At 50.7% G+C, this 24,134-nt stretch overlaps 1 protein-coding gene across 4 annotated transcripts in view; it reads right to left on the bottom strand.

Moving 5' to 3' along the window:
• AKNA (AT-hook transcription factor) overlaps positions 1–24,134 on the bottom strand; it is a 51,352-nt gene that overhangs the window by 22,733 nt on the left and 4,485 nt on the right. For 2 of the 4 annotated variants that reach the window (XM_017648726.3, XM_073225670.1), the window contains exons 2-6: positions 14,635–15,020; positions 10,508–11,574; positions 8,805–8,879; positions 3,123–3,279; positions 2,277–2,431 (exon numbers count right to left, since the gene is read on the bottom strand). In XM_017648726.3, coding sequence (XP_017504215.3) covers positions 2,277–2,431; positions 3,123–3,279; positions 8,805–8,879; positions 10,508–11,574; positions 14,635–14,908 — 1,728 coding nt within the window. In that variant the 5' untranslated portion in view covers positions 14,909–15,020. Of the gene's footprint in view, positions 1–2,276; positions 2,432–3,122; positions 3,280–8,804; positions 8,880–10,507; positions 11,575–11,724; positions 11,745–14,634; positions 15,021–20,334; positions 20,491–24,134 lie in introns of those variants that run through there. The other 2 variants (XM_017648725.3, XM_037027394.2) reach the window with 2 other exon arrangements.

The raw sequence follows: 24,134 nt of genomic DNA, 5'->3' as shown, positions 1-24,134 counted from the left end.
ACAGCACTCCCTCCATGTGCAGGAAGACCTATGAGGCAGGATATTTACTACAGCATGGTCAGGGGCAACAGGAAACAATCGAAGTGCCTATTTGTGGAATAGTTTGCAGCCACCAAGAATAGGAAACCACACATATGTTCTCATGTATAAATTCCTCCAAGACCTACTTTTAACATCAAATCAAGGTAGAGGCCAGGGTTTATAATATGCTACCATCATATAAAATACATAGAATGACAAAGGAAAAATATAAATACTTAGGTATTATAAGTTCTAGAAGGATGAAAGAAACTGAAACATTAATTGCCTCTGTGGAGGAGAACTGGGTGGGAGCAGGGGGACAGGGATGGGAGGGAGGTTTTCTACTGTATGTATCTTTTGAACTTTTAACAAAGTGAATTCACTGTCTCACCAGAAATATTCATATTTAAGACATTAAAAAAGTCAAGGTACAATATAGTGTACACACTTGCATGAGCATTTCTATACACACGTGTGCAGTGAACATTTCATCATGGAACAGAAGCACAAGGATAAGAAAAGACTTTTCACTGAACATACCCTTTGTACCATGTGAGGGTCTTTACCATGTGCATCTGTTACCATTCAAAAAAATTTTTAATTAGGAAAAAAGGGCAAAGGATGATTAGGGGATTTTCTAAAGTTTCTAGGGAAGTTCTCAAATAGTGCGAAATACAATATAGAAATTTATATCATTATGTTATATAATTTATATGACATAAAGTAGAAATGCAATGTAAGCTGCACATGTAATTTAAAATGTTCCTAAGAGCCATATTTAAAATGTAGAAAGAAATCGGTGAATTAGTTTAATAGTATATTCTATAAACCTAACATATTAACACGTAATAAATGAAAAAATTATTAATGAGATATTTTATATTTTTCATCACACTTGGAAATCTGGTGTATATTCACTTGCAGAACACCTCAATTTGGACTAGTTAAACGTCAAAGACTCAAGAGCCATGTGGCCAGTGGCTCCCATACAGGACAGGGCAACTCTGGATCATGCCCCAGCTCCTACTCAGTAGGAGTAGCATTGCTTTGCTATAGAACACCCAGGACAAGGAGAAATCTCTCTCCAGTTACAAGACTCAGAATGGTGGTAATAAAAAGCCATGAACTACTCACTCATAACACTACAACATGGATGAGCCTTGAAACCATTATGCTAAGTGAAAGAAGCCAGACACAAGAAGACAAATATTATATGAGTCCTTTTGTAGGAAATATCCAGAATAGGCAAACTCATAGAGACAGAGAGTAGATGAGCAGCTGTTAGGGACTGGGGGAAGGGGAGTGGGGAATGACTGCTTAATGGATATGGAGTTTCTAACCGGGTGATAAAAGTGTTCTCAAATTCCTGGTGGGATGGCTGCATGACTGTAACTACAGTAAAAACCACCCAAGCGTTAACTTTAAATGAGTGAACTGTATGGTAAGTGAAATATATCTCAATAAACTTGTTACCAAAAAAAGAAAAGGTGGTGTTTTCTGAAGGAACTGATTTTATGGACATGGCAATATATCTGATTATTACATTTCCCTTTTTGCCTTGATAACTAGGAAGCTCAAAGCCAAACATGAATCTGGTAAAGTGTGAACATGGTCACGGTTCAACAGAACATTTTGTTGTCTCACTTCACCCTAAATGCATTTTCTTTCTTTTCTACCCTTACTTCCCCTCTGCCCCAGTTTCCTCACTTCCGTTTTCAGAACGAGGTATTAGTGCATGTATTTTCTAAGCTGCTTTAAAGCACTTTTGGAGAAAGGCCAAGCATATGGTTATAAACAGACTTGCAAACAATTCAGTTACTTGGACTGTTTGATGAAAATATAAAGGCTCTTTTTGAGAGGTGACTGAGAATTCATTTCTGTAATGAAATGAACTAAAAAAGTGGAGTGATTTGTCCTCAAGAGGAAAAGGTAACGTGGAGGGTCTATGCTTTTTCCAGGATCCTGAAAGAGCTGAGTGTCTCCCAGGGGGTGAAGCAAACTGGGGGACACTTCCAAGCACAATTGGAGGGAGTCTGATGAGACACCATGCCAAAAAAGGGCATTACACCCACCCTACATGCCAGGGCGGAGGCCGGGGCAGCGGGGCCTCTGAGACCAGGGGAGAGGCTAGCATTTCGAGACAGCCAGGGGAAATCCACGAGTAAGCCCGGAGGGGCATCTCATTCAAGCAGGCAGAGGCTCCGCTTTCTCCAGGGACAAAGTCGCCCCCGGGACAAAGCTGGGGTTCCCCTCACCTTGGCCAGGAACTGGCTGGCCCAAGAAGCCAGCATCTGGGTTCGCTCCATTGTCGGCTGATTCTGGGCGCTGCTTGGGTTCTCCGGAAGCCACCCTGAGGTGGGCATACTGCTGGGCGAGGATGGGCTCAGGTCTCCTCGAGCTGAGGGCCACCCTGGAATACACAACCACTGAGCTCTGAGGCTGAGAACAGTCCTCCCTGGGACTGAGAGATGGATGCTGAACTTCAAAACCACCAAGATCATCAGTTTCCGGCTCAGCCATCTCCCGATCACGCCATCTTCACACAGCCTCAGGGCTGCGTTGTTCCCACTCCCAGGGGAGAGTAAGGCCGGAGTCTGCCCAGCTCGCACAGCTGGAGCTCAGCCAGGCCTCTCGGTTCCTGGTTAACAGTGTGGGCTCTAACTCAGCGAGGTGCAGGTGCCAATCCCACCCCTCCGCCTCGTAGCAGTGTGAGCACGTCCTCACTCACGGAGCCCCAGTCTCCTTAACTGTCTATGGGGCAGCACCAGTGTGCACCTCACCAGGCTGGTGTGCAGATTGACTGGGATCATGGTTGGCACAGCCATATGGGATCTGCAGTGATGATGCTCTTTGTCATGCAACTCACCCAAGAGCCCTTGGCTTCCAAGTAGCAAAGGTAGAGCTTCACCCAGGCTGCTCTGCTCAAAGTGGAACACTTTCCAGATAGCCGTTTGACCTCTTCAGGTCCAAGGGCCCAGAGAGGGGCCTCACCTCCCTCCCTCCCCTGACCTGAAGCCAGAGCCACTCCAGGGTGAGCCAAATTCCCCCGGAGCAGGATCACAGACAGAAGGAGCTCTCAGCCACATCTCTCCCCAACTCACCTGAGGCCTCAGAGGCCTGCAGGGCCTCACTGGGGCCTGGCAACCGCTCCACCAAGTGGGGCTGTGGGATGGTGAAGGACAAGACCTTGGTGCCCTGGGATACCGTCCCCCTGTGGATGCTGTGGCTGGGCTGGGGTGGGTCCGAGTACAGGTTCACCTGTTGGGGAGGGGAGGCATGGGCAGAGCCAAGTCAGGGTGGGGACGAAGCCACCCAAAGGCCTCACCTTTATTCACAGGCTCACTTAACAAACATGCCTTGTGATATAAATACTACCTTTTAGTGTGGCCATTGGGTGGGGCCAGACACTGTGAAGGGCTTACATGTACTTTCATCATCTCTTTTATCATCTCTTTATGGCAGCGGAAAGGCAGGCAGGGCAGGGACCATCACCCCCATTTTACAGAATAAGAAACTGAGACTCAAGAGAGGTTAAGTCACTTACTGAAAATCTCCAGCTGCTAAATTCTTGGGCTGGGGTTAATCCTGCTTTGACCCTAAAATCCACGGTTTTCCATATTAATAATTGTTGTTAACAACATTTATTATAATAATTTATAATATAACTAACTGTTTAGCATATAGCAAGTGTAATTATATATAATAGAATAATTAGCATTTATTATTTATAAAAATTTCCAATGATTATTATTATATGGATAATAATAGCAATTAATGGTTGATTGAATGAATAAGCTAACAAGTGGATGAACTGATTTCTGTTGTAGCAATGTGAGCAGTGTAAGCAAAAGATCTCCAACATTTGAGGATGGATTTCATGTGGTAAATGGCCCAGGATATTACAGAGAAGTCTGGAGTCAGGCAAATAGCCAAAGAAGACCATTTGTAGCTCAAAACTAGAGGAGATCCACATACTGTACAGTGGTTTAGAGCAGGGGTTGGCAAACTATGGTTTGTTTTTGTGAATACGCTTTGGTGAACACAGCCATGCTTGCTTATGTATTTTCTATGGCTGCTCTCATGCTATGAAGGCAGAGTGGACTCATTACCTCATAGACTGTATGGCCCACAAAGCTGGAGATATTCTCTATCTGGCCCTCTACAGAGAAAGCTTACCGATGCCTGGCTTAGGACGGCAGTTCCGCAGAGCCTGGGTTTACATCCAGGCTCTACCACTGCCCACCTTCCAGTCCTCGAGCAGCCAACCTAACTAACCTTTCTGTGCGCAAAGCAAGTGCTCAATAAACAGTAGCTGCCACCCTCACATTTAACAACAGATCATCCCCATCACCATAATCATCATCACCTCATCACCTCATCACCATATCACCATCACCACCATTATCACCATCACCACTGTCAACATCAACAACACCATCATCACCACCATCACCATCATCTTCACTGTCATTTATGTAGCCATCATGGAGGCAGGTCCCTGAAAAGGCTATTCCTCTGTGGTGCTTTGGTGACCCTGTGGTTGCCTCCTGCTGCCCCAAGGCCAGGAGTGTCAGGGTGTCTAGTGGAGGGTGCTCCTTAACCCCCAGGCAGCCAGATTCTCCCAGCTTAAGCTGTTCTTCACATCTGGTCTGTGGCAGAAAGAACTACTCCAACATGAGGGACAGTGGCCCAGCGTGGTATGGTCCCCACTGCCTCCCCCTTTTTCAGCCCCAGCCTCTTATGTGAACAAAGCTGGATTTTAATAATCTCCTGGCCATCTGCTCAGACTGGCCTGTAGGGGACTGCCTACCAGCACCCCTTCCTCCCAAGGTGACCCAAATCTGGGAGAGGTCCTGCCCCCGTGTGTGCCTCCCTGGCCCCGCCCTGCCCCTCCCTTCCCCCAGCCTCAAGCCCACCAAGGCCCAACCTGGTGAGCATCAGAACCAGCGGCTCCCAGGAGGAGGCATTACTTCAGCAGAGGGGCGAGAGGCCTGTGCAAAGGCTCAGGAAGTGGGGAGTGGGGATGAGTGTGGGCAAATACCCAGCTGCTCAGGCCTGCCCCTCCCGGCACCTGTCTCTGGACCCACCCCAGGGCTCGAGGGTGCCCCTATTAAGGCCCAGGTGCCCCCTGAGGCTCCCTCAGAGGGGTGAATCAGTGAAGGGTAGCCCAATGAGCGTGGGAAGCATTGGGTTAAATAACTGACTAGTCTGCACAGATGGGTTTCTCACAGCCTTTAAAATGCTAATGAGCTTTATGAATGGGCAAGGAGGGGAGGGAGCAGAGAGAATGGAAAGTACCCCCCTCCTCTGAACACACAAACCTCCCTTGCCCCGCCCCCACCTCCATCAGGGGCTCTGGACCAACTGGCAGCCACTAGAACACACACTTTAGGAAAGGCAGTTCTATGTCACCGCCCCCATTCCAGTTCTTTCTGGGGTAATTTCTGGTCTCTTCAGCCCCACCAGATCCCTCTGCAGCTGAACCGGGGACAGTGGCTGGAGGGAGGTGGTAATAGGGCAGCAAATATGTGAGATCATTATAAACTCTGGCCCTAACTGGTGTAGAGAACAAATCCCGACAGCCCTGGCTCCCTTCCCGGCCCCCAGTCTGGACCCAGTGATGTTCCCAGGTCAGGCCATGCGACCCCATCGTCAGCTCCTAGCTGCAGAACCCATGGTTACCTAGTCTGGTTCTGCTAGAGAGTAAGGTGTTAATAGTGGGCTTTGGAGCAGGACTGCTGGCCTCAAACCCCAACCTGCACACATGTCAGGTAATCTTGGGTAAATTACTTAACCTCTCTGTGCCTCAGTTTCCCCAGTGGTAAACAATTTAGGACAGCAGTCAGTAAACACCACTTATTACTATTGTTATTATCACTGTAACATCACCATTCTGCCCGTCCCTATGCTTCTGCCACATACCCAGGGCCAGGTCCCAAGTGGGGCTCACCCAGGCATGGGGAAAAGAGCATCCACTCTGAAATCAGGCAGATTTACTCCCTCACCAGCTGTGGATGATCCCCTGGCTGAGCCTTAGTTTCCTTTTGTGAAGAGATTGAAGGAAGTGGCGCTGACAGGGCACCCCCAGCCTGACTCCCTCACACATGGGTCCAGCTCGCCCTGGGGGCTCTGAGCAGTGAGGCACTCAGCAAGTCCCTGCGGAAGCAGCAGTGCCTCCATGCACTGGCCTCCCTGGACGGAGTGAAAGCCCAGCTCCACAGGCCCTGTGGGACCCTAGCGAGTCCCCTCCACACTCAGGCTCCGTGTCCTCTTCAGCACATCGCGATGGTGAGTCCTGACTGTACTGCTCCCCGGGGTGGCTGTGAGACTGGGAGGCCGGAGGAGTACAATCATGCTTCTGGAAGAGTCCAGATGGCCTGCACTCACCCTTGCCTTGAGGAGATCCATAGGCCAGGGGATCATTTTCCCAGAAAGCAGGTGAGTGAGTCAGTGCTGAAACCATTCCCAGTCTCCCCTGCCTCCTCTCCTGTGCTCCCCTCAAACACAAGACAGGGGTGTGGGTCACCAGCCAAGTAGGTGTGACTGCACACGGGGGAGGCCCTGAGTCCCCACTGGGTCAGGGAGGAGCCCATGAGAGGAGGCACCACGGCTGTGCTCCCATTGTGACTACCTCTGCCCTTGCCTGCACTGTGCCTGGCACACAGGCACCCAATAAACACCTTCATATTAATCCTGTTAATAATAATAATAGTCCCTATCTCTCAGGAAGTACTTGTCAGGCCAAAGTACTGCTTTGCATATACTGACTCATTCCCTTAAGGGAGAAAAGGAAGACGAAAGGAAAGGAGGGAAGAGATAGATGCTCTGAGCCTCTGCCCCTCCTGGGGTCCCAGTTTCCCACTCTGTAGGATAGGGGAGCTGAGGGTTTGGACCTGATGGCCAGTTTCTTTCTCCTCAGCCTTCCCAGGACTCTGCAGCCACAATAATGTGGTTTCCAGGAAGAGGATGCCTCTTTATCCCTCCCCCCTCCCCATTGTCCCTTCTGCCCCCAAGTCTGGCTCAGTAGTTCAGAGAGCTGCAAGGGTCTGAGGATGTGAGGTGGAGCCCACTGGCTCCCAGGAGCAAGGATGATAACCCCCTTCTACAGGTGTGCCCAAGGAGCAAGGCTTATAACCCCCTTCTACAGGTGTGCCCAAGGAGCAAGGCTGATTAACCCCCTTTTACAGGTGTGCCCAAGGAGCAAGGCTGATAACCCCCTTCTACAGGTGTGCCCAAGGAGCAAAGCTGATTAACCCCCTTCTACAGGTGTGCCCAAGGAGCAAGGCTGATTAACCCCCTTCTACAGGTGTGCCCAAGGAGCAAGGCTGATTAACCCCCTTCTACAGGTGTGCCCAAGGAGCAAGGCTGATTAACCCCCTTCTACAGGTGTGCCCAAGGAGCAAGGCTGATTAACCCCCTTTTACAGGTGTGCCCAAGGAGCAAGGCTGATTAACCCCCTTTTACAGGTGTGCCCAAGGAGCAAGGCTGATTAACCCCCTTCTACAGGTGTGCCCAAGGAGCAAGGCTGATTAACCCCCTTCTACAGGTGTGCCCAAGGAGCAAGGCTGATTAACCCCCTTCTACAGGTGTGCCCAAGGAGCAAGGCTGATTAACCCCCTTTTATAGGTGTGCCCAAGGAGCAAGGCTGATTAACCCCCTTCTACAGGTGTGCCCAAGGAGCAAGGCTGATAACCCCCTTTTACAGGTGTGCCCAAGGAGCAAGGCTGATTAAACCCTTCTACAGGTGTGCCCAAGGAGCAAGGCTGATTAACCCCCTTTTACAGGTGTGCCCAAGGAGCAAGGCTGATTAACCCCCTTTTACAGGTGTGCCCAAGGAGCAAGGCTGATAACCCCCTCTTACAGGTGTGCCCAAGAAGCCAAGCTAGGAAGGGGCCTGCCTGTGCCATGAGGCAGGTTGGGGATGCAGGAGACATCCCGCTCCTAGAACAGGGCCCTTTCTGTTTTCTCATTCAGGGAGAACCTCTAGGTGGTTGGGAGCTGCGCTGTGGCAGTAGGAGGAGTCCTGTAGCGGGATGTGGGCAGGCCCCTGTGGGGCCCCGAGAGAGGGGGGAAACAGGGGGTGCTGTACCTCGGCACCTCAGCTCCCGCCCCTCCCCCACTGCTGCCTGATGGGGAAAGAGGGGGTGGGGGCAAGCAGGAAGCCGCCAGGGGCTGCAACAGGTCCCACTTCCTGCCTTACCCCAGAAAAGGGGAAGGTCCCCAGTGCAGAATTCGCAGCTCCTCCCAAGTCGGGGTGAGGGCTCGGCAGGATGGGGGTGGATGGATTTTCCCCTCCATGCTCCCCCTGCCACAGGCTCAGAACTTAGCTGGGGGAAAGGGGCCTGAGGGGAGCCGGTGGGGAAGGAGAAAGACACAGCTGTGAGCAGGAAGGGTGAGGCCCAGAGACAAGCACCAGGGGCTGAGCAGAAACTGTGATACCCCACTGAGGCTCAGAGCTCAAGTAACTTCCTTAAGGTCACACAGCTTCAGAGGCAGGAGTGACTGCCAGAGCTCTTCTAGGAGGAGAGAGCTTCCGGTGAAATTCCTGGGCACCCCGGATGCTAGGATTCAAGGACATCAAACTTCATCAACCGTAAAGGAGACTGAATCCTGGAGATGGCAAAGCCCAAGGTGGCAGAGGGAGGCTGTAGCAGAAGCAGGGCTGAGTTCCTCTGTCTCCTGGCTCTCAGGAGGCAGGAGACAGTAGACCCTCTCAAAGACTCTGGGCAAGTGTCATCCTCAGGGGGCCCAGGTGCACCCCCTCCCCCACCCTGGCAGGGTACCTTAGCCCCAAGGCGCAGCTGGTCAATGGTGTTCTCGGCTTCAGCATACTTGGTGAGGAGCTTGTGGTAGTCCTCCTGTGGGAGAAGCAGAGCCAGACAGTCACGTGCCCAGACCCCTCGGAGTGTAAGAGCTCGGCGGTGGGGGCTGAGCAGACCCCTTCAGGCTCACATGCAATAGACACACAAGTCAGAGATGAGGCCCTCGGGCTGGTTTACCTTGATGCATAACCCCTGTCACAGAACTGCAACCACTTGCTTATTTGTCTGAATTCCCTGCCCATCTGCCAGCTCTGTGGGCCAAGGCCCTCATCTGTCACCCCACTGCTCTATTCCCAGGGCTCAGGTATTATGTACTTAATGAGTGTTTTTTAATGGTCGACTGAATGAATCATCCAAGGGTCCCTCGCTAGTAAAATAGAAGATGTGGAAATCACAGTTGCAGCTATTCAGAGTCACTACTTGCCTTACACAAAACCGAAGGGCTTCATTAAAACATGTCATTACAAAAACGATCACTGGTCCCCTTGAAGGATGCTAGGAACTGACACATTGTTTGGAAAACCAGTGATGAGGACAGCATCAGGATTTCTCCTGCCTTTCCCATGGAAACAAGATCTTGGTAACCAAAGAGTTGATGAGGGAAAGTTGCACTTTATAGATTTCCAGCAAGTGCAGAAGGAATGACAGCAGTGGAACACTACCACTTTGTCCCCCCAAATGAAGGACTGGACCAAGGCAAGGTACTGGCACCTAACATCACCAGTGAGAGGCTAGCAGGAATCCCTTGTCTCCTGAAGGCACTGCCTGGGATGAGCTCTTGCCAAAAAAAATCCCTACACACATGGAGCTCAGGGTCTGGAGGGGAAAGAAACAGACGATCACAACCCAAACAAGCCTCTAGCTCTAAAAGATGATACACAGGGCAGAGTGGACCATGGGACACACAGATATCAGAGAGTGCATCAGCCAACTCCAAAATGTGGGAGACTCTACAGGACAAAACTGGTTTCCTCAACAAATAAATACAAGGAAGAAAGAGATTTGAAAAAAAAAATGCAGGGGAGGAGACTTGGAAGTTACATTGACCACATGCAATATATGAGTTGTGTTTGGATCCTAATTGGAACAAATTGAAATGAACAAGCCATTTATGAGACACAGGGGCAGATCTCAGCACTGAATGGATATTGGATAATATTAAGGAATTGGTATTCACTTTTAGGTATGCTAATGAGGTTATGTCTAATATCCTTATCTTTAGATAGAAGGATATATATAATAAAATATTTTTAGATAAAATGATCTGATGCTTGAAATTTGCTTCAAAATCCTCCAGGAGGGTGAGTGGGGGAAGAGGTGAGGCCAGAGATGACAAAGGTTACTGGGGACTGGGTGATGGGTCCGTGGGTGGAAGATGGGTGACAGGTACACATGGTTTCATTCTATTATTTTCTCTCTTGTATATGCTTTGCATTTTTTCATAGCAGAAGTTAAAAACAAAGAAAGACATTATCCTCACAGCATGAGGGCAATCACCACTCTTTCTGAGCAAAGGTCTTAGTATTATCTTCACAGCTTGGGGTACAAGCCTCCCCCCACCAGCAGGGCCTGCTGGCCCAGCCCCAAGGCCCCCACCCAAACCAGCCTCCAACCCAGGCTAACAGTGCTTTGGTGACATGCCTATAGAAAGGAGTCCAGCTTACCTGGAGCTGATGGACCAGCTTGGTGGCTTGTTCAGGTGTCTGAAATTCCTGGGGCACACTGGTGATGGGGTGGGGAGGGAGTGGGTCCTTTTCCAGGCAGGCTTCTCTGCTGCTCAGTAGCACTTCTTGCACTATCTCAGCAGGTGATTTGAAGATCAGTGGCCTGGCAAGGTCCTGAGGCTGCCTTCTCAAGTGCCTGGCCTTTGGGGGACGGTAGCTCTCATCTTTAGGGAACCTAACCCGGGGTCCCACCTTGGAGAAATCAGGAAGCGGGTAGTTCAACTGCCCCCGGCCGTACTTGGGGGCATCAGAGGAAGAGTGGCCGGCAAGAGTGGCTCCCTGTCCAGACAGCAGCTTGTCCTGCCGGGCTAGCCTAGGTGGAGGATTTGGTGGGCTGTTGGAGCCAGTGAATCTGGAAGGGAGTGGCTTAGGTGATGCCCGTGTCCGCTTCCTGGCTGGGTCCCTGGGCTGAGGGCAGGAGATGCTGGTAGTATCTCTCCTCCATCTCTCTGCAGGACACTGGAGGGTCTGGGCTGGGGGTGCTGAGGAGTCCTGGAATTCCGTGGGGGTTGCCAGAGCAACGCTTCCTCTAGCTCTGGCGTTTGGGGTTAGGAGGTGGTGGCTGGGGCTTTGTGATAGAGTTTCTGCCAGGGCAGCAGGCTGGGTGACATTGGTCTCTCCTTCCCAGGTAAAATCAAGGCTGTCACTGGGGTGGTCAAGGCTCACAGTCCCACTGCTCCAGGACCTTGCAGAACTGAGGTCAACAGTTGGGTTGACCTTCGAATGTTCTGGAAGTTTGTCTCCACTGGCTTGTGTTTCAGAGGCCACCCAGCTTGTGGGCTGACCCCACTCCAGAGTCACGGGACTGGTGTTTCCGTTACCACCTGAGCTGAGACAAGTCTCATGCTCTAGCCTTGGGGAGTTCTCTACAGCTTCGTCAACCTCACGACACCCAAGGGCCTCATCTGGCTCCTCTTCAGTCATGTCCAGTGAAGGATCCTGCCTGGGGAGCCAGTTGAGAGGAAAGTTGGAACTTTCTGGGCTGTCCACATCCTCTGTTTCAAACTCTGGAAAGACAGGTTATTACTTAGTATATACGAGGTCCAGACTTTCTGTGTAATTACTACCTAAGCCATTTCACCCCTCTGGGATTTCATTTCCTCATCATGAGGTGATGGCAGAATCCCAGCAATCTCCCCACATGGTCAGGTACTTACCTAATGCCTCTTCTAGGTGCCTCAAGGTCCTCCAAACTTAATCCTCAAATCTGGTTGTTCCCTCAGTGTTTCTTGTTTTAGCAAATGGAAACACCATCCCATCCAGTTGCACAAGCCAGAAACTTAGGAGGCATCTTGCCATCTCTCTCCTCCTAATTCTGATAGTCCAACTGTCACTTGGTCCTGTCATGATTGCCTCCCCCAGAGCTCTCAAACTCTCCTACTGCCCTGAAGTCCAGCACCACCATCTTTGCCCAAGCCAACATCCACTCTTGCCTGGACTGCTGCAGTAGCCACCTAATCATCTCAATCCTCACCCTCATCTGAAAACTCACCAGTATCTTCCTGTTTTTCCCAGAATTGAGCTGAACTTATAATATTCTATTACAAGGTCCTCAGGTCCTTGTCCCATCTCCCATTAGCTCTCCTAATCCATCTCTCCCCATGGTCCCCCTCAGTCTCTCCCTGCATTAGTCACACCACAGCTTTCCTGCCACAGGGCCTTTGCATGTGCTGATCCCTCTGCCAGGATCTTTTCTCCCTCCTTTTGCCTAGTTAACTCTTGTTTGTCCTTCAGGCATTAGCTCAACCTTGACCTCATCAACAAAGTCTTCCCAGATCTCCCTCACGAGGTCAAATTCTCCCTTTTATACTTGCATAGGACTGAACATCCCTATTTTGAAATTCTTATTGCAGTGCATTTATGTGATTGTTCTATTAATATTTTTCTCCTCCACTACACTGTAAGCTCCACAAGGGCAAGGACACTCTCTGTTTTTGTTTACTATTGTATTTGTAAGGTGCTCAGTATTTGTTGACTGAATGGAAAAAAGGAAAGAAGGGAGGGAAAGAGAACAATAAATTATGCAAAGTTCTCAAAAAATGGATAGTTGTAATTATTACAGAGTAGGTACTTATGAAATGTTTATTCACCCATCTGTTCACCTATCCATCCACTCACACTCATCTATCCATCACCCACTCACCCATTGATCCAACCATTCATCCTTTCAATCATCTACCTACCTATCCATCCATCCACTCATCTATCCATCACCCACCCATTCCTCTATTCATACCTCAAGCCACCCATCCATCTATGCAACCATTTATCCATCTATCTACCTGTCCACTTACTCATCCATCACCCACTCATCAATCTATCCATCTACCTATCTACCTATACACTCAACCATCCATCACCCACTCATCCACCTATCCATCCATCCATCCATCCATCCATCCAACCACCCAGTCACACAACCATTACCTACCCACTCATTCATCCATCCATCTGTGCATCATCCATACAGTCAACATTTATTGAGCACCTACTCTGTCCTAGGCCCTATGTCTGGGGAAGATCCAAAGTTCCATGAGACACAGTCTGGTTACTGCCAAGCAAAGACTCTCTCTCTTGCCAGAAGTACTTTTGCTATAGCCCTTGTATCACTCTCTGCTACCCGGTGCTCTTTCCCCTACCCTTGGCACCTCAACATCCTTCAGCTCCTTACAATCTCCTTCAGCAAGTCTCTCGTGTTGACAGCAGCACACGTGAAGCCCAGAGAGGTTAGGTAATTTGCCAAAGATCATGCAGTGGCTCAGAGCAGTCTTGGAGTTAAAACCAAGGTCCCAGCCATGCAGGTGAGCCAGGCTCTGCTGCTGGGGGCTGCACAGTGTGGCTTTGGAGCTAGGGAGCCCTGGGTTCAATCCTGGCTCCAGGATCCCTCGCTGGGGGCCAGGGGCAAGTAGCTGACCCCTCTGGCAGTCTTTACTCAGACTGGAGGCTAGTCCCTCCTCCCTGGCCAAAGATAGTGAGGAGAGAAGGAGACACAACTTGTACCCTGCTCAGCCCTGCGCCTGGCACACCATAGGGGCACAGGACATGGCAGTAGCTGTTACAGCATAGCAGGGGGTGACTTCAGGAAGAGATGTCTCTGCCTTTGACCCCACTCACCTGAGGGCAAGCTTGGAGATGGCTCCTAAGCAGGTAGCTGTGGACAAACCCCACTTCAGGCAGACCTGGCATGAGGAACTTCAGGTCATGGCACAAACCATCATCAGCCTAATGGCTTCTCTACCATGCATGGGGGCCTGCCTGGTTCACGAAATCCTAAGACAGGGGTGTTTATCATATTCTGGGTATAATAGGTTCCATGTATTAAATACACGCTTGCTATTCTCAATGATATCATTACTCCCATTTCACTCAGAACCAGGTGGGGAAACCAAGATTCAGCGAGAAGGGACTTGCTGAGCCAAAAGAGGAATTTAGTCTAAGTTGGTCTCAACGCAAAGGAAACAGTGATTTCAGAAAACAAGTGACACCAACATTCTCATTGCTAATTGGGATTTTTAAAAAGTCTTAAAAATGGGCATAACCCCTGGACCAAGCAATTGAAATTACCAAGGTTATTTCAAATCAAGTGTGCAAAGATGTACTAATGACATTCATCTCTGCATTATTTATAATAGCAAAAGCTAGAAATGACTTAAATGCCCAGTTAAGAGACTGGCCCAACAAATTAAAGAATATCCACACCACAGAATTCCTAACATGGGCATTAGGAATGACTTGTGGAAGAATATTTGATGAGCTGGAAATGTTCATGTCTGCTCAGTCACAGCTTACCACATAGTTTGTGGAACGCTGTTCCCATTCCTATCCATTCGTATACATACCTATGGAAAAGAGTGGTTATCTAGGTAAGTTATTTTTAGTTTTTCTTTTTGCTAATATTTTGGTTTTTCTATCATGAACAGTAGTACTACTTAATGAAATTTAAATCTTTAAAGTTCTCAAATTATGGACTTCCTAGACTTTAATTTTAAAAGTTTCTAACACTCCCTCCGGCCAGAAGGCAGGGTGTTTGGGGGACGCCACGGCGGGGTTGGCAGAGTTGGTCTTACCCTCTCCCACAGACTCTCCTGATTCAGAATCCTGGAGCCCATCTGGCTGCGGGTCTGGGTCCCACTCCAGGGGCTGAAGGTGCTGCTGGGTCAGGCGGAAGTCCTCCAGGAGCTCAGGGCTGAGAGCTTTGGGAAAGGGCCCCTCTGCTCCCCAGCTGCACGTGCCACTCCCATCAGCACCCTTTTCTTCTTCAGCCCAGGCCCAGCACTGCCGCTGGGGCCCCTTGCCCAGGCCTGGCTCAGCCCAGTGAACCTCCATTCCGGAGCTGGCCATTGCGCCTGGCCTGCGCGTCACCTGGGCCACTTCATCTTCAGGAGCTGCAGCTGCCACTGTGGGCGCAGAGTCACTGCTGGCTCCTCTCAGAACCAGCCATCCTGCCTGAGGCCTGTCAGGGACACAATCCAGGGACAGTGTTAGTTCTCCAGTCCCCTCCTTTCTTCAGAACATAAGTTGAACAGAACAGCAGGAACTCTGATATCAGACAGTGCTGGCTCAGCCCCTGGCCCCATGTCCTTGAAGCTGTGTGACCTTGGGCAAGTCACACCACCTTCATTTTCTCCATCAGTAAAACTGGGATAATGATTCCTCTTTCCCGCAAGAGTTTTGTAAAATTACCTGAGAAACAGGGTACAGAGCCCAGGGGCCAGCACACGGGGTGTGTGATGTGTGCCATGTGCCAGGCTCCATGTGTGGGCACTGGGGCGCAGGCCCTGCTTACTTGAGAACCCAGAGTCTAGGAGGAAGCTGTAAATGACCAGCAATGACACATCTGGGGAAGGAAGTGGGGAAGCTAGAGTCAGGCGTCCAGTGCAGGCCTCGGATGTCAGGGAGGGTGCAGCTTAGAGGTCACTGTCTCTGGGAACCTCCCCTGACTCCCCTTGGGTAAGAACTCAGATTGGGAGTAGGAAATGGTGAAAAGAGCATTCCAGGACCCAAAATAATTGCAAACAGGGACTCAAACAAATATGTGTACACACACACATTCACAGGAGCACTATTCACAAGAGCAAAAAGGTGGAAGCAATCTTTTGGTTCATCAGCAGATGAATGGATAAACAATGTGTGGTACGCACATACAGTGGGATAGTATTCAACCATGAAAGGGAATGACGTGTGGACATGTTAAAATAAGAACAAGCCTCAAAAACATTATTATGCGAAGTGAAAGAAGCCAGGCACAAAAAATCACATACAGTATGATTCCATCGATATGAAATATTCAGAATAGGTCAATCTGTAGAGAAAGAAAGCAGATTGCTGGTTATCAGTGGCTGGGGAGAGAGGGGTGGAGAGTGATTGCTTAATGGGTGCAGGTTTTCTTTTGGGATGATGAAAATATTTTGGAACTAACAGAGGTAGTTGAACAACATAAATATACTAAATGCCACTGAGTTGTTTATTTTAAAATGGTTAATTTTAATGTGACTTTCACCTAAATAAAAAAAAAAGAAAAGCATTTTTAGGCAGGTCACTGGTGAGTACAAAGGCCTGGAGGCAGGAGAAGGGACATGGAAGTGGTTTCCCGATGGTACTGGGGCAAGGGCTTGGTGCTGTGACAGCAGAGAATGTGGGCAAGGAGGGGTGGTGGCCAGGAGGGCTTCTCGATGCTATTCAGTGCATCTTGGGATGGGGAGAGTACATCAGAATGCCACTGAGAAGTTCCTCTCTGGTGCCTGGTGAGAATGAACCAGAAAAGGGCAGCCTGGCTGCAGAGGCACCTGTGGAAGGAAAGGACAGTAGGAGAAGGGCCTCTCCCACCTCCCTTCTGTCCTCTCCTCCTTTCCCTCTTTCTCTTCTCATCTCCTTCTTTCCTGCTCTCCTGCTCTGACCAAGAGTCCCCAAACTGCTCCTCTATGTCATGCACTGTACTGAGCCCCTGAAACAATGCTGATGGAGCAGCATCATGTCCCACGCAGGAGCTCAGTGGGGCCTCCAGGTTAGTTCACACAAAACTCTGCAGGTGGGAAAACAGGGGTCCAGAGAGCGGAGGGGGCTTGCCCCAAGCCACATATCCATCAAGTCAAGGCTGGGGTGACAGGTCACCTTGTGGCCCAGGTCCAGCTCCTCCCTCCCTGCTGTGGAGTCAGTGGGGTTTAACTCCAGGCCTCCCGGGACAGACAGGTCTGTGTTTGTCCCTGCAGCCTCGTGAGCCCTTGGATCTTGGACAGAGCCTTGATTTGTATGGTTGAGAAAAGTCAACAAGCAGCTGTTTCTGCCTAGAAAACTCCCCAGGGAACAGCGCAGTCTGAGAAAGGCTGTGGCCTTTTAAGGGCTGGGGTAGGGACAGGGAAGAACCTCCTCCCCACTCAGGAGGCAACCCCTGCTCCTGTACAAGGGCTCAGGGAACTCATCCCCTGCTTGCCCTCCCCAGCACCCCATAGTCCTCTCTCCCCCCAAGAATTTTCTCCAGATCACCCTGGGAGTCTCCCATGACCCCCACCACTCGGGCTGTGCCCACTCTGTGCCGGCCCAGGCTAGAAGCTTTACCTTTATGTTCTCAATCTGCCATCTCCCTAAACAGGTAAGTAAGTCACAGGAAAACTGTTTTCCAGGTGAGAAACTGAAATTCAGCATGGAACAGTGACTTGGCTGAGGTCACTTGGCTGGTTAGTGACAAAGCAAGATTTGGAACTGTCAAATTTGGCCCAGTAGTGTCCAATTTTTTATCACACAGCTCATTAGAAAAATATATTCATTTGCATACCCAATACATGCATTTCTTATGACTTTATTTACATGCACCCTCATTCTAAAACATTACATGTATAAGAAAAAATACTTTCAAAAATGAATTTTTGAGAAGATGTGGTAGAAATAAATAGATAAAAATAAACAGAAGTTCTAATCCTTGTTTCCCATACCCTCTGGGGGGCCCACGCCCCTCTCAGAATCCCTGCCAGTGGGTCTTTACCTTTAGTTTTCTTAAGAATCTTCTAAGAATACAGACTCCTAGGTCAACACAAAGAGAGCCAGATGCAATGCCCTGGGAGAGGTCCCAGGAATCTGCATTTAAACCAGCGCCCCAGGCAAGGCCAGTTCCTTGATGCTGACTAGGCCTTCTCACTCCTGCTACTGGGGCAGGTGTGGGAGGTGCTAAGAGCGGTTGCTTTCCTCTTTCTGAAACCTCCACCGAGAAAGGGGCCAGGGGAGGTGTGTGGTTTTTTGACTTTTTAAAGGGCTTTTTTGTAGCCATGCCACAGAGCTGCCTGCCCAATCACAGAGGCCTGTGGGTGCACAAAGAGGAACATCCTGTCTCCTGGGATGACTCAGACATCACAGAGATCTCACTGTGACCAGGGGCTGCCACACATCAGAGGCAGCTGCAGTCACTAGAGTTTTGCACAAGCTCCCCAGACCCCAAAACCTGTGAGCCTTTCATAGGCAAGGCCTCCATCTTCCACTCAAGCCATGGCCCTCAGTGCCATGGAGCCTGGACTGGCCAGTCCGCCAGTCAGTCAACAAACACATGAGTGCCAACCACATGCCAACCTCAGGCTGCACCGAGGACACACGCTCACCAGGATGGGTATGCGGGGACCAGGCCCCAGGTACCTGTTAGGGCGGCCTGGGAGATGGCGGAGTGAACTTGGAGGCTCCTGGTTGACTCTGAGCTCCTGAGGGCAACAGCTTCAGAACTTAACTCCATCCTCCTCCTTAAGGTCCCACTTCAGTATAACAAAGACACACAGTTGACCCTTGAGTAACACGGGTTTGAACCCCACAGGTCCATTACATGTGATTTTTAAAATCAACACATTGGAACATTTTTTTGGAGATTTGGGATAATTTGAAAAAAAAATTCTCTTTTTTGCTAGCTTTTGTTACTGTAAGAATACAGTATATGACACGTATAACATACAAAATACGTGTTAATCGATTGTTGAGGTTGTCTGTAAGGCTTCCAGTCAACAGTAGGCTTTCAGTAGCTAATGGAGGGGGGTCAAAAGTTATACACTGGATTTTTGACTGTGTGGGGAGTTGAGCTGGCACCCCTACCCATGCACTGTGCAAGGATCAACTGTATATTGAACATCCAGTGGGTGCAAATCAACTAAAAAAACCTGTGATGACCTACTGTGTACCAAGCACTACACAAGACACAAGGAATACAGAAATGAGTAAAAGTGGTCCAAAATTTCAAGTAGGGGTACAATACAGAAGGATTATTGAGGAAGGATGCATTAAGCTGGGCTTGAGAAACAAAGAGGATTTGGGGGAGAAGATTAAGGGATGGCATTCCAGGCAGATGGAACAGCATAGGCAAAGGCACAGAGGTCCTCAAGTGTGAACAGACCTTGATGGAGAGCCTTGAGTGGCAGCCAAGGGCTGCTCTGGAGAGGCAGTGGGATTGGGTGAAGGCCCAAGTGGGTGAGCTGGGGGTAGGGCCTAGAAAACCCTGTTAGCATTAAATCCCTTCAAAGACTGGGCTATTGGGCCCAGGGTCCCTGTGAAACCTGGAGAAACCAGCCCCACAGGGAATTGCTAACCACTCCCCATTCTTTTTGTACATCTCCCCAACCCCCAGCCACCCCTGAACCTGGGTCTCTCAAAAGTCTATGAGACTAGTGCAGTCTTTTTCCAGTTCCCAAGTGGGTCAGCCACCTCCACAGGGTTTCTCTGGCCCCTCAGCTTCTCCAAAACTGAGGACCCTACCCTTTTATGGCTCCCCGTCCTGGGTCCTCCTCTGCCAGCTGCAGCCACGCAGCCCACCTCTGCCTCTCCATGCCTTCTGAAAGCCCCCTCCCATCCAGCCAGGGCTGTCCAGGCTGCCCCCCTTCTCCCACCCCACCCCTGCATCTCCTAGATGAGAAAACTGAGTTGCAGAGAGGTGGCTGGTCCTCATAAGACTTGGCAGCCAGGAAGTACAGCCCAGGGATTCAAACCCTGAGGTCTGTGGGGCCTATGACTCAGTCTAAGTCCATCATTATGGAAGGTGGGATGAGAAAAGAGAGGAAGACTCCCTAATATTAAGTAGCTGGACTGCTCCAAAAAGGTTGGGCTGTTGGGCTCAGAACCCCAAACTCGGCTGCCCTCCTGACCAGGCAGGGCACAGTCCTGCTGTTCTCAAGGGGTTCGCTCGAGCCATGCAGAAACTAGTCCCTGGAGGAAGCACCAGCCACCAACCCCCTCCAGAAATACCCCCTCTAGCCCCCAGCTCTTTCGAGCAGAAGAGGCCAAAGAGAAAACGGGAAGGGGCCTTGCCTGCTTGGGACTCCGGTCCCGCCAGCCTGAAGGGCTGAGCTAGGTCTGCTGGACCAGCCGTGGCTCCTCGCCTTGCCCTTACACATGGCAGAAGGAGCCACTCTTTAGTGGGGACCCTCTGCTGCCTCCTGGCCTACTTCTCATCCATTTATCATCTCTGAAGCCCCTTAGCAGCCTGCAAGACTAACTCTCCAGATGCAGATGAGGACACTCCAGGCACAGAGAGGGACCAGAGCGTGTCCGTGTTCACAGAGATCTGAACCAGAGCTCGGCTTGGAATCCAGCATCCCAGGGCTTGGCGAAATCCCCTGAAAATCCACCCTGGCCCTGGGGCCTGGGCTCCCCTAAGCCGGGAGAGAAGTAATACAGAGCAATACAGCTGCTACAGCTGCAACTTCCTGGCTGGGCTGGTCCAGCCGCCCAGACTGTCCCAGAGAGTCTGTGACTGGCCCATCCAGAGGGAGGGCGGCTGCCCTCACCCTCCTTTGCCCCCTTACCTCTCTCAGGCTCCACCACTGTCCTGTTGACCTGGGCTCAGGGAACCTGCATGTGAGGTCTTTGTTCCGAATCTGGGGAGCCCCCTGGCTCCATGGCGCCCTGGCCCTCCTCCAGGCCGCTCTGCCAGCCCGGGCTGCTGCTCACAGACAAGCATCGCTCCCCACCTCTCCCCGCCCCTGCGGTGTCTGAGGCCGCCTCGCCTCAGCAGGAAGCGCCCAGCCTGATTTCCTACAAGTGTTTTTCAGAGGGAGGGGGTTTGTCTGCGTGCAGAGGGAGAGTGAGCAGGAGGAGCTTAACCCCTTGCAGGCCCTCCGCTGGTCTGCGCTGCCCCAGAAAGGACTCCCAGAAACTTCTGACATCGGGCATTGGGACCATCTCAGCTAAAGTACAGACTGGAGAGACAAGCACAGAGAAGGCCAGTGAGTTGACCAAGGTCACGCAGCATGCTGAGCCTGGAACAAGGCCTGCAGCAGCTTTAATCCTCTGGTTTTTTCTGAAGCCCCTACCCTCTAGAGCATGACCTTGGCCAAGGTACCCTTGGTAGGCCCCCTCATTAGGCCTTGGTACCCTTCTGTATAATAGGACCTCAGAATGGGTGTTTGCTTGGCACTCTTCTATCTGATTCTCTACCCTGTCTGCAAATGGGCGACCCAACATCTCAGGGACACTGCAGCGATTCCTGCCATCCCACCCACTGTCCTCACTTCAAGCTGGTCCAGTAGTTACAATGGAATTTTCCAGGCAGCATGGAGGTGGGGAATTGGCTGATTAGGTAAATTTCCCACTATTCCCAGGGCTTATCAGAGGGTAAGCTGCCTTTATCCAAGTCCCCTCATCCCATTCATTCATTTGACAAGTACTTATTGAGCTCCTACTGGGCACCAGGTACTTTCCAAGGTGCTAGGAATACTGTAAGGCACAAGACAAGACAAGCTCCAACTCTACTCCAATAGTCACAGACAATAAACAGATGTGGAGAGAGGTATGAGCAAGATGGAGAAGGGTGGGGTGGAGCAGTGACCCATATACCAAGCTGCTTTTGGTAACACCGATGCCTAGGGCTTGCCCAGACCAACAGAAGCAGTCTCTGGGCATCAGTGATTTTAAAGTGTTCCAGGTAGAGAATCTATGGGTCAGAGTAATAGGTTGCACAGAAGGGTTTGGGGAAGGACACAAAGATCTCTGTGAGAACAGAAGACTGGAAGGAAGAGAGTCAGGAGTAAGTCACAAAAAGGGCTGGCAGCAGAATATTCTGGAAGGGCAAGTGCAAAGGGCAAGGTGGATACCAGCTGAGCTTTCTCTGAGAACAGAAAGGCTATGTACCCCAAACAGAGTGAGCCAAGAGGGAAGGCAGAGCAGGGGCAGAGGGGCGAGCTCAGCGTCTAGTTCTCTGCCCATATGTGGCCTCCAACTCTGCCCTCATCCAGGAACCAGGGATCCTGACTTAGGAAACAAAAAGAAAAAGGAAAAAATGTAGTCTCTGTATTGTCCAAAAAACCCTCCAGGTAATTCTGATAAGCAGCCAGGTTTGGAAACCAACCAGGGTAGGAGAGAAAAATGAATCTTAGAGTCAATGTGGTCCTGGGTTCAAATCCCAGGCCCATATTTAGCTAGTTGTGTGATTTTTGAGGCTTCACCTCCCTAAGCCTCAGTTTCTTCATTTGTAAAACAGAGAAGTGCAGCCACTCACAGGGCTGCCGACAAGATCCAGTGAGGTCACGCCTGCAAAGTGCAGAGCTGGGCACCTGGAACATGCATGAATGGATAAATGGACTCCCCCGAGGTCAGCTTGTGAGTATCTGGCAAAGCCAGGGCTAGAACCGGGTGCCTTCATCCCAGTAATTGTCCCACCCCTCCACCCCTTTCCCTGCTTTTTATTCACATCTGGGTGTCAGGGCTCCCCGCCACCCAGGGCCCCCAGCCCAATGCAGAGCAGAGCCCAACTCTAACAAGGCCCCTTGCTGCCAGCTCTGGTGACCATGTGGGCCATTGTGCAAGAGGAGGGCTCCCCTGACACCCTGTCACTCACTCACCCTCCCTCCCTGGTCATTAACCCAGGCAGCACTGCCATCAACGCCAGGTGGCTGCCGCTGCCAGGCACACCCCGTGGCCCATGGATAACCCCAAATCATCTTAGGGGCAGCCACGTAACACCAAGGAAAGCAGCCTCCTATCTACTCTGTCCATCTCCTTGCCACACCCTCAGTCTTACTAACCCTCCTCCCTGCCTCTGCTTGTGTGGTACCCTGCTCCTGGCGCACCATCTCCACTCATGAGCCAGACTCTATTTAACCAGAGCAGCATGTCCAAAACTGAGCCCATTGTATCACCACCTCCAACCCACCCCTCCCCAATCTGGCCCGTCTTTCACCCAGGGGCACAAGCCAGAACCAGCTGTCACCCTGGACACCTCCCTCTCCCTTATACCCCATAACCAATCCATCATCACCTCCTGGTGATTTTATTTCCTAAATCTCCCCAGAATCGGCCCCATCCCTGCATCCTCATGCAGCCTCCTGCAACAGTCTCTCCTGGGAAGCTCTTGGACCCTCCAGTGCATTCCTCACACGCACGGAAGGGATCTTCCCAGAAGCATTCATGCATGGCCCCTCGGGGCCGAAACCCTCCACCAGCTGCCCATTGCTCTGAAAGAGATGAAACTCCACAGCCTGGCCAATGTTCCAGCCTCTCCTCCCTCCCGGTACCCACTCTGCCCTCCCTCAGTGTGTTCCTGCAACACGGGGCTCCTTGCCTTTCCTGGGACAAATGTGCTCTGCTCCCGTCATCACCCAATCCCATTTCTTCTCCCTGATAACTTCTAGGTGATCTGTAGATCTCAGCCCCATGTGCCCTACTTGGGGACTCACCATTTGGAATCAGACATTATTTCTGTCTCCCTGGCAATTGGGAGCTCACCATCATATCCCCAGTACCCATCACAGGCTCTGACACACAGTAGGAGCACAGTGACTATATGCTCGATGATCTATTGAATCTAGCCAGTTGCCCAAGGCCAGCTTGCGGCTCTTACAACAACTCAGTGAGGCTGGTGTGACAGGGGGATAAACAGAGGCCCCAGGAGCCCAAGCAACTTGTCCATAGTCACAAAGCTGGTGACTGCCAGGAGAGATTCAAACACACCAATAACAGACTCTTAATGGCCTGCAGAGGTGATTAATACCTGCGCACAATACAACTGGGAATGGAGTTCATCCCCAACTAATTGCACTTCACTAAGCCAATGTTCTAACTTTATAATGAGGCTCTGGTTCTGCACAGATCCTTAAGGTTTTCTAAAGTGCTTTCCTTCATAGCACTAGATGCTTAAGAATAGCCTTGGGAAGTGGGCTGGACAGGAGTATGAGCCCATTGTATAGGTGAGGAAACAGGCCCAGAGACAGGGAAGAGATTAGTTCCTGGTCACCCAACAAAACAAACAAACTAACTCAATCCTTTAGCCCTCACTCCTGGGCCGTGAGTACTTTCAGCAGAAGCACACCCACATGTGGCTGCATCAGCACAGCCCTGCCAGTCCTTACCAGGAGCCTAGCAAGTGTTTGGCCGTTTGCTCCCTCTACCCGAGTCGTAGTGCTCTATCACCACAGTGACCACTTTGCGCCCCCTCTCCCACTGCCCACCCACTCAGCCATCCCCTCCCTTCCTCCTCCCTCCGTAGCCCCTCTTGAGCCCCACCTAGGTGCCCAGCGCAGTAACCAGACTGGAAGGTGAGTCCGTCTTTCTTCAAGCCTCTGGTGCAGCCCAGGACGTGGCCTGGGACCAGGATGGGCACCTGTTGAGG

This window comes from Manis javanica, chromosome 2, assembly GCF_040802235.1.
Source record: "Manis javanica isolate MJ-LG chromosome 2, MJ_LKY, whole genome shotgun sequence".
Taxonomy (NCBI): domain Eukaryota; kingdom Metazoa; phylum Chordata; class Mammalia; order Pholidota; family Manidae; genus Manis; species Manis javanica.
Note: the sequence above shows the minus strand (reverse complement) of the source record. Positions and strands in the feature narration are given on the sequence as shown.